The sequence below is a fragment of the Xenia sp. Carnegie-2017 genome, unplaced genomic scaffold (assembly GCF_021976095.1).
Source record: "Xenia sp. Carnegie-2017 unplaced genomic scaffold, XeniaSp_v1 HiC_scaffold_23, whole genome shotgun sequence".
Lineage (NCBI taxonomy): Eukaryota > Metazoa > Cnidaria > Anthozoa > Malacalcyonacea > Xeniidae > Xenia > Xenia sp. Carnegie-2017.
In genome coordinates this window covers 19,872,588-19,888,791 of record NW_025813486.1, presented here as the reverse complement: position 1 = coordinate 19,888,791, position 16,204 = coordinate 19,872,588, and the positions used below count along the sequence as shown (strand labels likewise).

Genomic DNA, 16,204 nt, shown 5'->3' with positions numbered 1-16,204 from the left:
CTAAATTACACAACTTACGAGCGGCTAATGCCGACTGCTTTTGTCTGCTCAAGATTTTGGGGGGCTGTCTCCCCCCGCTCGGTACGACTATTAGCGAAAGTTATACGCAGATTTGTCAGATTCAGCCTTCATTTTTTTTCGATGCGCGGTTTGGATTGAAGGGGAATGAGTTTGAGTCAATTTAACCAATCATGTTAGCGTATTATTAAGTCCTTTTTCAAAATTTAAGATGGCCGATGGATGAGGAGTGAACCGAAGACGATGTTTTTGTTGAAATATTTAGCTATATATTTGGAGAAATGCATCGTTAAATTCGCATAAAAGTAATGAGCGAGGAAGAAGATCGATCTGAGGACTTGGGTAAGCTACAAAAAAGCTTTCATTCGTGTTTTTTTTTTGTCGAAAAATGTTTGAATAATTTGTTTAAATAATATACGCTTCGTTCGTATAGGTTTTGTATTCATCGCCAACGATATTCTACGGAAATGTAGGATAGAAGGCGATGTTCAGTCGCTAAAAGAGTGCGCTGATTCGTATTTTGTTGCTGTTTACGAGGGAATTCTTGGTGAAAAGATTACAGGTCTTTGATTTGATTTTGCAATCATTGATTGTATTCATGTATATATATAATCTAGAATTCACTATTTTTAATTTTTTTATGCTTTTCTCTGCATATATTGACGCCGTAGATCTTATGCTTTCTCTTCAAATGTTCAGTAATATTTTTTCAATCAAAATATGCGATGATTTCTGTAGGAATCGTAGAAAATGCCGTTTCGCGTGAACAGAGGATAGACAACTGTGACAGAGTCATTCTAACTTTGTCCCACGATGTCCTTAACGTGGACCTTTCACACATAACTGGTGAAAACATTGTGAATGGAGACGAAACTACAATTCAAAACCTTTTGGAAATCTTCAAGGAATTGTTAGACTTTATTCTTGATGTTGATGATGAAGTAGATTCAGGTTTGTGCGGTGTTTGCGCCATTTTAAGGATATAGGAGAGAGGGTGACCGCAAGTTTATCACTAGTCTTTATATTAAATGTTTTGAAAAAGCTGTTGCTAATTGCTGCTGTTGTACTTTAGGTGAACACTATTTTCTTAAAAAACATCCAAAACAGTGGGTTAAGTTTCATTCATCTATGGACTCCAACTTTTAAAATTTAATGCTTGGTAATGTTATCCCTGTGAGATTAAGCCCTGGTAGAAATGTCCTACACTCCCTGTACTATTGAGCAGAGAAGTTGCTGTTGAAAAAAAGTGAACTGAGTTTTTTTGATGATTTGCTTTGTTTTCATACGTTTTGCTGGCTGGCATATTTATCCAAAGAGAGGTTAACATTTGTTGCTCGTTTTGTCTAAAAGCACTCGACCAAGTGTGCCTGCCCACAAAACGTAAACAAGCAAATTCATCTATGCATAAGTTTTATTTATTCATTTTTTAATGAAGAATGTTGTATGAAAATCAAATTTCTTACTTTAAACATCAACACACAATGTGTTGTTTGCAACCTTTAGTATTCCTCAGCAACACTGGCCCGGTTTTGAAACTCAGACTAAATTATCAATTTATATATGCTCATTGTTATCTTATTTAGAGAAAAATGACTCAAATGTTCTATCCTCTGATCATGAAATCATTTCTCATGTGTTATTGGAGGAATTGGGTAAAGATACGGAAAATCCATTGCCATCAATTATACATTGTGCTGAATCATCATCAACAGATAACTCAGTGATTAAAGAGCCTGAATTGTCCTCGGTAGGTTGACGTGAAAGATGTGCAGTACTTCATGTCTTACTACATAAAGTATTTCTTATAGTATTCAACTTATACTCGATACATGCACTGTCTTTCACAGATTCCTAAATGTAGTGACCTTCGTTGTTTACAAGGTTCGGATTTTGAAAAAAATGCCACATATGAAATCAATATTGAGAAAAAACTGCCAGAGAGGCAGTTGCCAAGGTAACATGAAACAATTTCATATCTACGTACCTTGTCAGAAACCTCTTTAGTTGATTTTTGTTGAACTAAAAATGATGGCTATCTCGGTGAAAACCCTGTGTGGGCTCATCTTAAGGATCCTAACAGTATCTTCTCTAAGACCTGTAAAGTCTTTGATTTATGTCATCAAGCCTTGAGGAAACTGTGGGACCTTACAGGATCATACTCTCGGGAATTTCACCTTGGTAATCACTATAGAAATGTAAGGTTAGCTTCGGCTCAATCAAGAAATAAAAATGAAGCTGAATTTTGTTGAGAACTTCATACATTTCAATGTGATGATGATTAAACAACATCACGTGACATAATCACGTGATCTCTTTGATATTAAAATCTTCTATTATGTTTGGTTTTTGCGCACACAACGTAATCGGGGCAAGCTATAAAAAGTGTTTGATGTTGACTTTGAAGATGACCAACGCTAAGGTTGTCGAAACGTTAGTCAACATCAACAACAACAGTCCTTCTCAGGATTCTACTAATCTGAACGATCTACATCCACAAACATCTAACCACACTCCCGGGTTCAAACCATTTACTTTACTGTAATAAGTGTGTCTTTATTTTTCGAAATATGTTTTGCCTAAATATTCCTAACGACTTTCTCTCAGTCTCCAGTGAATATGGCGATCTATGTCGTAGCTGGCTTGTTTATTTCGTCATATTATGCAATTTTCCACCATCACTTCCTATGAAAACAAAAGATTTACAAAGAAATGAATTAATGATAACGCTTTGAAATTTATATAGCAGGACTAAAACCTGCTGTCTTGTTACGTTGTTTGGGATCATCTTGTTCATTATGTATAATAAACTGTTTTTTTTTGAGAATTGAGAATCGCGGCCAAGAAAGTTTTATATGATGAAAATTTTTCATGTTTCTAGGTCGGGAATGAATATATCAAAATCAAACGAAAGATTCAACAATGATGATTTTGAAGACGATGTAAACGAACGAGACGAACATAAGAGTGGTTTTACAGATCTTGCTAACGTGGGTACATCTGTGGATTCTGTTGTACCTAAAAGACTTAATGGGATATCAGAGTCCGTAGATAACTTTACTGATGCCCTCAAGTCAGTGAAATTGAATAGTAAAGTCACGTCAACGGGAAATTTTAAAGGAAAACATGGTAATGAAGAGAAAAGTTGTGTTCATAAGGAACAATATGGCAAGAAAACCCAATGTTCTGCATCCAAAAAGTTTCTGCATGATTCAGAACGATTGTCAAGCAAAGAAACTATTACAATTCCCACTGGATCTGAACGGGAGATCTCGCTGTCTCGTGGGGCTAAGGATGGATATAATGAGATTACCCGGAGGATGAATGGATCGCAAACAATCGGTGAGGATAGTGATAAGTCAAGATCCCTGACGAGAAGAAAGGGACATGCGAATAAAGATGAAAATATCTCTGGTAATCGTAGGTTACAATCAAATCTTCAAAATTTTAGTGTGCAAAAAAAGTTGAGTAACGAACATGCGAAAGATAGAATCCAAGGTCGTCATAATGAAAATGCTGAGTCCTTATTGGTTGAAAAACCTGAGAGAATTCTCGATAAACCTCTTGCTGTGGACAGAACACGTGAACACGTCATGTCAAACAAAAAGTTTGGCGCCAATGATCTTCTCGAAAAGAACATTTCTAGAAATGGCGGTACACACAACGATATAAATAGAATTACGCACCGGGAGGATATTATTGGTACACATAGGGCTAAAATAAGTGGTACACACAGGGATAATATCAGTACATTTGATGGTGCTAGCACTGGTGAACGCTTTCGTAAAAGGGAAAAGGAAAACAAGAGGCCAAAGTCATCCGTTGTTGTTTCTGAAAAGACTCATGGAGGTATACAAAACGGGACAAATGCCGGTGCACAGGAGAAAAATGCAATGGATAATGATGTACCCAAGATGATAAGAAGGGAAACGTGTGAGGTTAGCAAAGGATTGAATGGCTTTTGGTTTTATAGTCAAAACAATGCGTATGTATTATCGTGGAGATTTTCAATGGTTGAAAAAATGTGTTAACAACATCTTTTTTTGTATCCTAGGCAACAAGACATCGCACGCGGAGTTCGGAATCATCCGGGGTATTTTGGGATGATCAGATTTCACCGTTGGATGTTAGCGAGAGATTGCGCAATCCCAGTCAAGGTCACGCTTTTGATGAGGTAGGTCTTGTAAAGAAGTCGCGCGACTTGGAAACACGTAGAGGAGTGGGGACTAGTAAGGTGGCATCACGTGACTCCTCCGTGGTACGTCACTATCATCATCATTTCCACCATGGCAGTTCTGAAGACTTAATACGTGATGTAGACTTGAATGAACGATCTTGGAAACCAGAGGAACGGGAGATTAATTCAAGAATTCAACAGTCAAGGGGGTTGGATATCGGGAAAATATCACCACGTGGTACGTTGATGGCAGGGGGGGAGACATGTCGTTTTACATTAATGCCGTCTGCCTTTTCCTTGATTGTTCTATGATGTTTAAACTACAGGAGAGGTTTGTGTCTTGGGTGTATTTTTTTGGCAGGGGTGTGGGGCATTCTTTCATTGATCCCACTCAAAGATGTTTTTTTTCGGTTTTAAAGATACAACAGGCTCAACCCATTCCATCTCTCAGAAAGAGCTCACGACGAAAGAGCGCGACAGGAAGTCTGGGAAAAAACGTTCTGTCCAGTTTGATGATCACGTGGACACTTTTATAGTAACGAACCGATTGGAGAGGTTGAAACAAGAGATGAATATGGAGGATAGTCGGCAACACGTGAGACGAAGTAGGATAGAAATGGATTACAATAGGTATCTGGAGCGATTGAATCGTGAGCATCAACGAATGGAGAGAGCTTTAGAAAATCATCACCAACCAAAGGTAAGGGTAGGTCACGGGGCAAATCCAAAGGTAAGGGTAGGTCACGGGCAAATCCAAAGGTAAGGGTAGGTCACGTGGCAAAACCAAAGGTAAGGGTAGGTCACGTGCAAAACCAAAGGTAAGGGTAGGTCACGTGGCAAAACCAAATGTAATAGTAGGTCTCGTATCGAAGTCAGACCGTTTTTTACTCCTAAAATGCAAAGATTTTAGTGTTCAGTAACTAGAAAAAAGCCATGAATAGAATCAATTTTCTAAAGAAAAGAACGATACTTTATGTGGAATTTTTGCATTGTAGAAGTATAATATCGAGCTGCCTTTGCGACTGGCTAGGCCTGGATATCTCACTTCCTGGGAGTAAATTTTAAAAATGAATAATTTCTTGGCAAATTTTTTTCATCGATAACTGAACGAAAAAAGCTTCACACATCGCAAATTGTGATTGCCTGTAAATTCCTAAATGATTTTGTTTATTTTATAGAATAAGGATTATAATCAGAGTTATAGGACTTACGTTTTCATGTAACAGCTGTCTAAAGCGACTCTATTGTCGAAAGAGTTCCTTTGATATACTAAAATAGATCCTAGGAGTAATTTTGAGAAAAAATTCCCGGCGACTGTGCTCCTTGACATTTTAGAGCCCTGGGTACTAATCACATGTGTGCTATGAGATTATGAAACCCTTGGTGATGAAGACAGTATTGTGTTTTCTAGATGAAGAACAAGAAAGTCAGTCCTTATGGAAAGAAAAAGCGTCACGTGTCACGTGAGCGTGTCGCGACCAATAAGCGGAAAGCACGATACCCTTCTAGTAAAGCGAGACGAAGCTCTTCGTCTAGTCCGGTGAAGAAATTCCAAAGGAATAGGAAACCGGGTAAATACCAATATAAATTGTGATGATAAAATAAAAACAAAACGCGTGTGCTGATTGGTCTATAGCTGTGTTTGCATTGGCCTATGATGTCACTGATGTTAATTCGTAACTCTCCCCATTCCACCGTAACAGACCGTGCACTGAAAACTTTGTATTAATCGAGTGTATCTATATTATATATTATACATTTAGAAATAAACATATGAATATATAATATATGGTAAATATATAATATCTATAATATAGATACACTCGATCAATACAAAGTTTGCGGCGCAAGGTCTCTTAGGTTGGAATGAGGAGAGTTATTCTTTGTTTAGACTATTTAGCAAGCTAAGTGATTTTTTGGGCTGCCTATAGTTACAACTCAATAGTAAAACGGTTTTAGCTTAGTATTGACCTGATATACGAAATTTAACACCACTATCGCAAACTGGACCAGTCCTCCGTTTCTCCGAGAGTTGTAAAACCAAAACTTTGGTTGTGGTTACAAACCTAAATATTTGTCTGAAAATAAATATGTCTAAAATAAATATTAGAGCCCAACAAATAATTTTGACAATTTGGTTTTGTGAAATTTATTAAAATAGTGACGTTTCGTCTTGACTCAAGACATCTTCAGACGAAACGTCACTATTTTAATAAATTTCATAAAACCAAATTGTTTATGACTATGTTCAAAATTATTTGTTGGGCTCTAATATTTATTTTGAGAATCCTTTTCCCGCCTCGCATTTCATTGGCAACAATATTTCTCTGAACTGCGTGTTTGTCATGGTGAATGTCAATTGAGTTGTTCTTAAAAGAACTGTTGAAAAATAACATGTTCAAGTTAATTGTATAATAACATAGTATGAATAAAGGCAAATTGTTAAAACTTTGATTACATGTGCTTCTTCGTTTTTTAGCCAAACAGCTTGAAAAAGGAGATGTTATTCTTCCTTCATTACTGGACGAATTTCCCTTTCTTTATCTGTCTCCTCATACCCTACAGAAAATGCGAAACAGACAAACGCAGCAGTTGTTGAGTTGGTCGAAATCGTCGCGCGAAATGAACAAACGACAGACGAAGACGCAGAAAGTGCTTGAAGATGCCGAGAGGCGACAGCAAACTTTATTGAAAATACTCCGTAAAGATTTACAACACAATCAGAGAATGGTATGATGAAAGAAAGTGTATGTTGTTTTTCGTCCAAGTTGCGGCGGTTTTCAATCGAGTCGTGTTTTTGTGTAAATTAGGTTTTTTGATTTGAGTCAGTTGGAGGTCGACTTGCTTTTCAATTAGCTTTTTGTATCGAACGGTTGTTTTGAGGGAATTGATGTGTTTTTGAGCCAGCGATCTGTAACTGCGTATACAGAACCCAGCTTGAACAGTCCTGATGATGTATATTGTTTTACTGCTTCTAATATTTCTGCTGGCTCAATCAGAGGCATGTACTGTGGGCACTCAGATTAGGGGGTCGATCATTTTACGCACGAAGTTAATATTTATTGACGAAATCTTTTTACAGTTTTAGGAAATCATAAGGTGTAAATTTGTAAAGACTGAAAATGAAAAAATTATCGATGATCGACGGCAAATGAATGAATGAATGAATGAATGAATGAATGAATGAATGAATGAATGAATGAATGAATGAATGAGTGAATGAATGAATGAATGAATGAATGAATGAATGAATGAATGAATGAATGAATGAATGAATGAATGAATAATTGAATGAATGAATGAATGAATGAATGAATGAATGAATGAATGAATGAATGAATGAATGAATGAATGAATGAATGAAATACTTGATGTAATAAATATAAAAATTACCGACTGATTTTGTTCAAAAAATCGATGACCATCATCTTTTACAAGTTTATTAAACATTTTCAAAAAGTTGGGGGAGGGGGTGTCACACTACCACCCTCCTCACACCCCAACACGCCTTAGGATTAAATATTCTCATATGCGCTAAAGAGAACGAAACTACTACTAGGTGAGCCTGCAGTACTTGACCGACACAGTGCTATCTCTCTGTCTTTAGCGTGAGCAAAAAGATCGTTTACAGCAGGAGCGTGTCATCAAGTCTAAACTTCGTGAAAAGCGCCACGCGAGTGCGCGTGCCCGCAGATATTACGAGGAGTATCAGTTGAGAATGAGGGCAAGGATGTTGAAAAGACGCACCAAAGAGGAACAGGTATGGACACTTAGGGATATGAATATGATACCAAAGAGAAACAGGTATTGACGATTAGGGATATGAATATTATAACAGAAAGGAATAAGTATGAACACTTAGGGATATGAATATGATACCTAAAAGAGAAACAGTTATGGATAGCTAGGGATATGAATATTATAACAGAGAGGAATAAGTATGAACACTTAGGGATATAATATGATACCTAAAAGAGAAACAGTTATGGATAGCTAGGGATATGAATATTATAACAGAGAGGCATAAGTATGAACACTTAGGGATATAATATGATACCTAAAAGAGAAACAGTTATGGATAGCTAGGGATATGAATATTATAACAGAGAGGAATAAGTATGAATACTTAGGGATATAATATGATACCTAAAAGAGAAACAGTTATGGATAGCTAGGGATATGAATAAGATAAATGATCATTTTATCAGGAGAAATATTACATAGTAATTTGTTTTGTTCGTCAAAAGATTAACATGTTATTTTTTTGTTAAGATTTTCAAGAGTTTATTTGAAGATGGTTTGGAAATACAAAAACAGCGGGTGAAGGAGTTGCGGTCGTACGCTAAGGAACAGCGGGAAGTGCGAGCTGTGAAGCAGCAGAATGAACTAGAATCTCTGGAAAACTAGTATCCTTTAAGCCCTCGATTCGTTACCATTATTATTTTCGCTAAATGTAATTACTTTCTTTCGTTGTTTTCTTTACTCGATTTGTTAAGCTATCGCGATCAATATTCTATCCTCGCCGAGGCAATTGCTGAAGAAAAAGAGGCTTTATCAATCAGGGAGAAGGCACAAGAAAAGGTAAAAAAATCTGTTAACTGATTTTAACTGCCGGCTCTGCTAAAATTTCTTATTTATGCGTCATATACATATGTACGTGTTGAGGGAAGATTTCAAACAGGCTCTTGCTTCATTTTTACCTTTCGAAGATGCAAACTAAAATATATTACTCGAAAAAAATAAAACTCTTCACAAAGTAATGAAAATGACGCAGAAGTCAGAATCCTAGATGAAACATATGTTGGTAAATTGGCTTGGTGTGAAGGCACACGGCACATATACCGTAATTTTTAAAAACACTTCAGACGTAATCTTTACCCACTTACACACTGAAAAGGATTCACTTTTTTTTAGAAAATACGAATCTGTCTTTAAGAACTTTTGTAGTCTTTGATCTCAATGAGCACATTTGATATAAGAACATGTTTATGCAAACTTGAAAAATGTAGTTTTCCATACGCGGGATTTTACTCTAGTGGACGGTATGTTATTATAGTGGATGAAAAAAAGAGATATTTCAAGGATTTCACACTGGGTTTCTGATTAGCTATCTACCTCAAAAGGGTCTGTGAAGCGTGATTCATGGGGTAGAGGATCCTGAGCAATTTAATTACAACCTAACACTGATAACAAACGTGTTATGAATTAAACATTCTTTCTTCAAGCGAGCAAAATATTATCCGCAATGAAAATTTGAAATACCAATTACAATAAAACGCCGAAAGGGCCCAAGAAGTGGGTAGCCAATTTTGTTTCCAACATGAAGGCCTAGGAGGCCTAATATCCTCCCCTACTATATATGTTAAAATATGCCTGGGGATGAAAGGTGTGATCATGGACGGTATGTTGTAGTATGATAGTATACGTTGATGTACTATAATGGATAGTAAAGTATCATGGACGGTATGTTGTAGTATGATAGTATACGTTGATGTACTATAATGGATAGTAAAGTATCATGGACGGTATGTTGTAGTATGATCGTATACGTTGATGTACTATAATGGATAGTAAAGTATCATGGACGGTATGTTGTAGTATGATAGTATACGTTGATGTACTATGATGGATAGTAAAATATCATGGACGGTATGTTGTAGTATGATAGTATACGTTGATGTACTATAATGGATAGTAAAGTAGACTGGAAATACTTGTTCGTAATGAAAAGTAAGATAAAACAGTTCACTTTAGGACTGCTTCTTGCTAAGATGCAGTCTACCTTTAGGTAATTCAACAAATGCAGCGAAATCTCCGTGAAAAATTGCAAAAAGAAGTGAAAGAAATCCAGGAAACCATCATTCGAGATGATGACGATGCCTACTTTCGAAGACTTGATGCTGAAAGACTTCGAAAACAGTTGCAAATGACTGCGTTCCAAAATCTTACATGATTTTCCCTCATTGTAACGTAAATGGTATCACAAAAGGTACGACAGTAGAACGCTATTGAAAACATTGCGCGATATGTAAATTTTACATTCATATAAAAGTTGCGCACTTTATGCAAAGTAGAACGAAATACGATAAGAAAATTGCCGAAATCTAAAATGACAGATGTCAATGAAAACGACACTTTTTTTTTTCGAAATTATGTACAGAATATCATGTTCAAGAAAAAGTATTTCAACGATCACCTTTTATTTACATATTGAGTATGAAGTTAGATTATTCTCCCACTTTAGGGTGGGTGTAGTAGAGACATATTCATATTTGCATGTTATATTTGCCTTTTGATTTCTCTCATAATTAATAGTTATTCATGATTATGACCCTAACCCTAACCCTTCCCCCCCCCCCACCAAATTATTGAGAATCTCTATGGCAAAATAATGCTTTTACAAAACCATCTCAATATTGTTCATCCCACATGGAGTACAGAGTGAAAACTGTTTGATTATGTTCGATCAACAATGTTTGGCTCGCTTGGTGAAGCATGAACTTTCAAAGTATTTACAAACAAAGTATTTGGGGAGAGGGGGAACGAAATGATTCTTAAAATGCTCCAAAGATCCTCCTTAGTGTCCTCTACAGCTAACTTTGTTTAATGCCCCAGATTAAAATCTTTAAGTAAAAAAATTTACCGTGCGTTTCAGAATGCATTCAATAAAAAAGTCATCAATAGAGTGGACGTTAGCATTGCCAGCGAAGCAATTTAGAAAGAACACTAACATCACAATAGCACACTTTCTAAATTTGTTTGTAGAATAATTTGTTTGCAAGCTTCGAAAACGAATTTGATATTATTTGTGTCGATCGCTGTGGTGAAATGATAAAACAGGGATTTTGATTGGTCCATTCGTTTTCGTTCAAACATCGCTCGCATGAATCGTTTAACATCGCTCTCTTCTCGTGGGTCACCGTTGAATGATGGAAAATAGCGTTTAAAATTTGACTGATTTATCTTTGTTCGTAATTGGTCTGTTTTATTGAAGAACAAAATCACGTGGGTTTTTGAAAATGTTAGACTGTTTACAACGTGACCAAAAAGCTCCAACGACTCCAGTAGACGATTAGTTTGTCTATCTTCTGCTAAAACTTCGTCGTATTCACTTGCGGCGACGAAAAATAGCACAGCGGTCACGTTATCGAAACATGTCACCCATTTTTGCCTATAATGCCGCTGACCGCCGACGTCCACGAACATAAATGGAACGTGCGAGATCTCTGTGTGATATTCTGTTATACCACGCGAGATCTTTCGTGCCCGTAGAACGTCTTCTTTGCTTGGTAGGTAGTCCTAGATAGAAATCAAATGTTTTGGATGGACTCATGTGCATGGCTTGAAGTCAATGATTTGTACGCTCGGTCTATAGTCATGTCTGTTGAAGTATTTGTGAAAAGTTTGTTGGTATTGTATGGTATGCACGGTACGAGACTTGCTATGGTGCGTCTTTTAGCGCAAAGTATTTTGTCTGATGAATGCTCCGTTTGGCCACGTGAATGATGGAAAGGAAAAGTCTCATGGTGAAGGTTGTTGGTGTATGGTGAAATGATAGTTTATTCTATGGTGAATAGTGGTGGTTAGTGCTGTAATGATAGCTTGTTGTATGGTGAATAGTGGTGGTTAGTGCTGTAATGATAGTTTATTGTATGGTGAATAGTGGTGGTTAGTGCTGTAATGATAGTTTATTGTATTGTGAATAGTGGTGGTTAGTGTTGTAATGATAGTTTATTGTATGGTGAATAGTGGTGGTTAGTGCTGTAATGATAGCTTATTGTATGGTGAATAGTGGTGGTTAGTGCTGTAATGATAGTTTATTATATTGTGAATAGTGGTGGTTAGTGCTGTAATGATAGCTTATTGTATGGTGAATAGTGGTGGTTAGTGCTTTAATGATAGTTTATTGTATGGTGAATAGTGGTGGTTAGAGCTGTAATGGTAGCTTATTGTATGGTGAATAGTGGTGGTTAGTGCTGTAATGGTAGCTTATTGTATGGTGAATAGTGGTGGTTAGTGCTTTAATGATAGTTTATTGTATGGTGAATAGTGGTGGTTAGTGCTGTAATGGTAGCTTATTGTATGGTGAATAGTGGTGGTTAGTGCTGTAATGATAGCTTATTGTATGGTGAATAGTGGTGGTTAGTGCTGTAATGGTAGCTTATTGTATGGTGAATAGTGGTGGTTAGTGCTGTAATGGTAGTTTATTGTATTGTGAATAGTGGTGGTTAGTGCTGTAATGATAGTTTATTGTATTGTGAATAGTGGTGGTTAGTGCTTTAATGATAGTTTATTGTATGGTGAATAGTGGTGGTTAGTGCTGTAATGATAGTTTATTGTGTTTTGAATAGTGGTGGTTAGTGCTGTAATGATAGTCTATTGTATGGTGAATAGTGGTGGTTAGTGTTGTAATGATAGTTTATTGTATGGTGAATAGTGGTGGTTAGTGCTGTAATGATAGCTTATTGTATTGTGAATAGTGGTGGTTAGAGCTGTAATGATAGTTTATTGTATTGTGAATAGTGGTGGTTAGTGCTGTAATGATAGTTTATTGTATGGTGAATAGTGGTGGTTAGAGCTGTAATGATAGTTTATTGTATTGTGAATAGTGGTGGTTAGTGCTGTAATGATAGTTTATTGTATGGTGAATAGTGGTGGTTAGTGCTGTAATGATAGTTTATTGTATGGTGAATAGTGGTGGTTAGAGCTGTAATGATAGTTTATTGTATTGTGAATAGTGGTGGTTAGTGCTGTAATGATAGTTTATTGTATGGTGAATAGTGGTGGTTAGTGCTGTAATGATGGTTTATTGTATTGTGAATAGTGGTGGTTAGTGCTGTAATGATAGCTTATTGTATTGTGAATAGTGGTGGTTAGTGCTTTAATGGTCTTCCTCTGCAAACTTTTTTTATTTTATCTAATTATGCACACAAGTGAAACACCCTCCGCTTAAGAGAGAGTGAAGTGACATGTTGGTTTGCATTCTGTTCGTAAAAACATGACGAAATCAAAGTTTACATTTTTCGAAGCATGATTTGTCTTTATGTATGAAGCATGTTTACACTGTCGTCGTTACGTTCAACGAAATGTTTTAAAATATTTCACCTACTTCATGTTTAATTTCACTCAATCTCTCCATAAAGTAATGTGTTGAATCGGGCTGTAAAAAAGGGATTGAAGAATTAATGAACTGCGAATTTATTCGGAAGAAGTAAAAAAACTTAATGCTTTCCGCACAGGAAATAAGATAATCGAATTGTCTTTACTTAATTTCCTTAGAAAGAGAAATTAGCTTCATAACAACGGCGAGAACAGAAGACTTTCCCTATTGTCTCAAAAGTATTGTTTAATTCAGACTCGTATCCGCCGAATAAAAACATAATATGTTTTCTATCAAAACAATCGTGTTTGTATTTCGTCCAAAACTCCTGAGAGCTTAATGGGATTTCAAAATGGTGCAAATTACATCTTTGTTTGATGCGCAAACATTCATTCTGCGACCTTTGGGATGTTTTCTTTCATCTTTAAAATGCAGCTAAAAAATTAACGTAGCCTGTGCCCGAGTGAGGTCGATGATTTTTTTGTCCAACTCCATTGAATAGAACTTTTTATTTTTCTTATTAAAACGTCTCGATTATTTTTATGAAAATTCCTGTTATAAAATCATCTTGTTTGTATTGATTTTATACTTCTTGGCTTGCTTTCTGTTCGAAACAATCTCATCTCGCTCGCCAACCACACAAAATGGTTTTTTGTTGCCAAATTTTTGATTAAAAACACCATGAAACAATTTTTTTTAATTGTCGCATGTTGTTTTTGCGTCACACAGTCAAAGTGTCTGTCTATTTCCCATGGTGTGCATGATTCGGTGCAATTATTACAATCAACACTCACCACAAGAAATCCACAGAAACTGATAATTCAGAGATCCGACTAAAGATCCGATTTTTGCCATCTTTCTACTCATTATAAAGGATTTAAATCTTTTTAATATGAAATCGATACCTACCAACTGATATTCCCTCTTTCGACAGTACGTTTTCTGTATCCCAGAATCGTTCCACAGCTTCTTGATGATTTCTACTTTGTCCTTAAACATTATCGACTCGAGACGGCGCGGGATCTTCCATTGAAGCAACTCCTGTGCGCAAACCTCGTTTCTTACATCTTGCCAAGGAATGGACAGCTTCTCCCTGGCGTCGCAAAGAACTTGCATAGCTTTGATCATGTTCGTGTAAATGATCTCGCGAAACTCAAAAAGGTCGTCGACGTCAAAGTCTTCGCCATAAATAATTCTCATCTGTTTTGCGAAAGTGGACTTACCCGTCTCGCCCGCGCCAAGGAGTAATATTTTCACCTGATTTAAAGATCGCATGCTATCCTTTCTTATTTCTTGGTCTAAATACCGCGATCGCCTTGCTTCTTGTGTATAATACGATGGACAAAAACACGACATTTTAGATAGTTAGCTTCGTGAAGAATTCTATTACCCTTCGCGCAAACAAGTGCATGCGATGGACAGCAAACAGGTCTTACGAAGCGTCCGTAATCACCACTAATTAGCATAAATACCGCTCAAGCCGCTACTCGGGCATTTTGGATAAGCTCATTAGCCTGAATTGCATGAGCTCGTGTGGAGTTAAAACGTTTTGAATGCGAGAGTAAGGTACGGGGGCCAATGCGTGGAATTTCGTCTTGTGAAAGTTGGATTGGGCGCTCGGAAACCGTGTCAGCGTCTGGGCTCGATTACTGCAGCCTTACCTTACCAGAGGTGAGGTGTGATAGCTGGAGTCTTTGCGAGGATTAGGAACCAATCTCTGAAGGCCCGCTCCACCGTGTATTGGGTAGGACTTGGAACCAAAGCCTCTAGCTTTATTCGCGCCAAAACTACAGAATTATTCTTGTGTACAAAATAATAAAAAAGTGCATCTTTGGTGTAAACCTCATTTAACGTAATAAATATTTTCTATGATAAAGCGTTTTGACGGAGTTACATGTCTTGTAAAAACGGCCAACAGGCATGCTTTTGTGAGCATTAACTCTCCATATTTAGGTTCGTATCCGATTTGATTAATAAGGAAATATTATTGTGTTAACGATAAAAAGTGTTAATATGCCTGATATATACAGCATCATGGTTGCGATAAGCCTCTTTTGGATGTAAAATTTGATACTTGAACTGTTCCTTGGAAAATTGCCACTTCGGAATGCTATTGTAGTTTTGATTGTAACACTTATCCATTTAATCTTTTGTTGTAGGGAAGTGTTGTGTATATGAAGATAACAGTTGTTGCTGACTTAAAAGTTTAGAAGACATGAGACATGAATAAGGATTATTACATGTTTGTAAATGTAGATCGTCCAGGTTGGTATAGTCCTGAGAAGGACTGTTTCTGTTGTTGTCGAAACGTCAGTCAACAAAAACAAAAACAGTCCTTCTCAGGACTTTACCAACCTGGACGATCTACATTTACAAACATGTAACGATACTCCCGGGTTCAAACCATTTACTTTAATAAGGATTATGTGCTAAAATTTAAATATCAGTGGTTTCAGAATCGTGTGCTCACAAACAGCGCTGCGGAGCGATATAATGATACAGTCGGTAAACTTTTGAGTTGTTCAAAGCAAGAACCGTTATTTTTCATAAATTACAAAGTACCAAGTTGTTCCACGGAAAAACTTTGTGGAAAACTTTCTCTTGATCAAAAAAAGTCGTGTGTTTCAAGTCTATCCAGTTTAATGAAAAACTTGTTATTGGTCAAAAAAAGGTCGTGTGTTTCAAGTCTATCCAGTTTAATGAAAAACTTGTTATTGGTCAAAAAAGGTCGTGTGTTTCAAGTCTATCCAGTTTAATGAAAACTTGTTATTGGTCAAAAAGGTCGTGTGTTTCAAGTCTACCCAGTTTAATGAAAAACTTGTTATTGGTCAAAAAGGTCGTGTGTTTCAAGTCTATCCAGTTTAATGAAAAACTTGTTATTGGTCAAAAAAGGTCGCGTGTTTCAAGTCTAT

The 16,204-nt window shown here is 36.6% G+C and overlaps 2 protein-coding genes across 2 annotated transcripts; one reads left to right on the top strand and one right to left on the bottom strand.

Moving 5' to 3' along the window:
- Positions 1–162: 162 nt before the first annotated feature.
- On the top strand, positions 163–10,400 carry LOC124448766 (centrosomal protein of 95 kDa-like). The gene is made up of 14 exons (XM_046999734.1): positions 163–360; positions 452–580; positions 757–969; positions 1,602–1,765; positions 1,866–1,972; positions 2,897–3,953; positions 4,070–4,430; positions 4,612–4,892; positions 5,604–5,763; positions 6,672–6,922; positions 7,800–7,952; positions 8,465–8,598; positions 8,689–8,773; positions 9,981–10,400. The coding sequence occupies exons 1-14, from the start codon at positions 327–329 to the stop codon at positions 10,143–10,145; spliced, it is 3,294 nt and encodes a 1,097-aa protein (XP_046855690.1). The 5' UTR covers positions 163–326; the 3' UTR covers positions 10,146–10,400.
- LOC124448767 (guanine nucleotide-binding protein subunit alpha-12-like) lies at positions 10,376–14,791 on the bottom strand. The gene is made up of 3 exons (XM_046999735.1): positions 14,202–14,791; positions 13,302–13,352; positions 10,376–11,491 (listed from the first exon to the last, which is right to left on the bottom strand). Exons 1-3 carry the CDS (start codon positions 14,646–14,648, stop codon positions 10,925–10,927), a joined length of 1,065 nt encoding a protein of 354 aa, XP_046855691.1. The 5' UTR covers positions 14,649–14,791; the 3' UTR covers positions 10,376–10,924.
- Between the last annotated feature and the right edge of the window lie 1,413 nt (positions 14,792–16,204).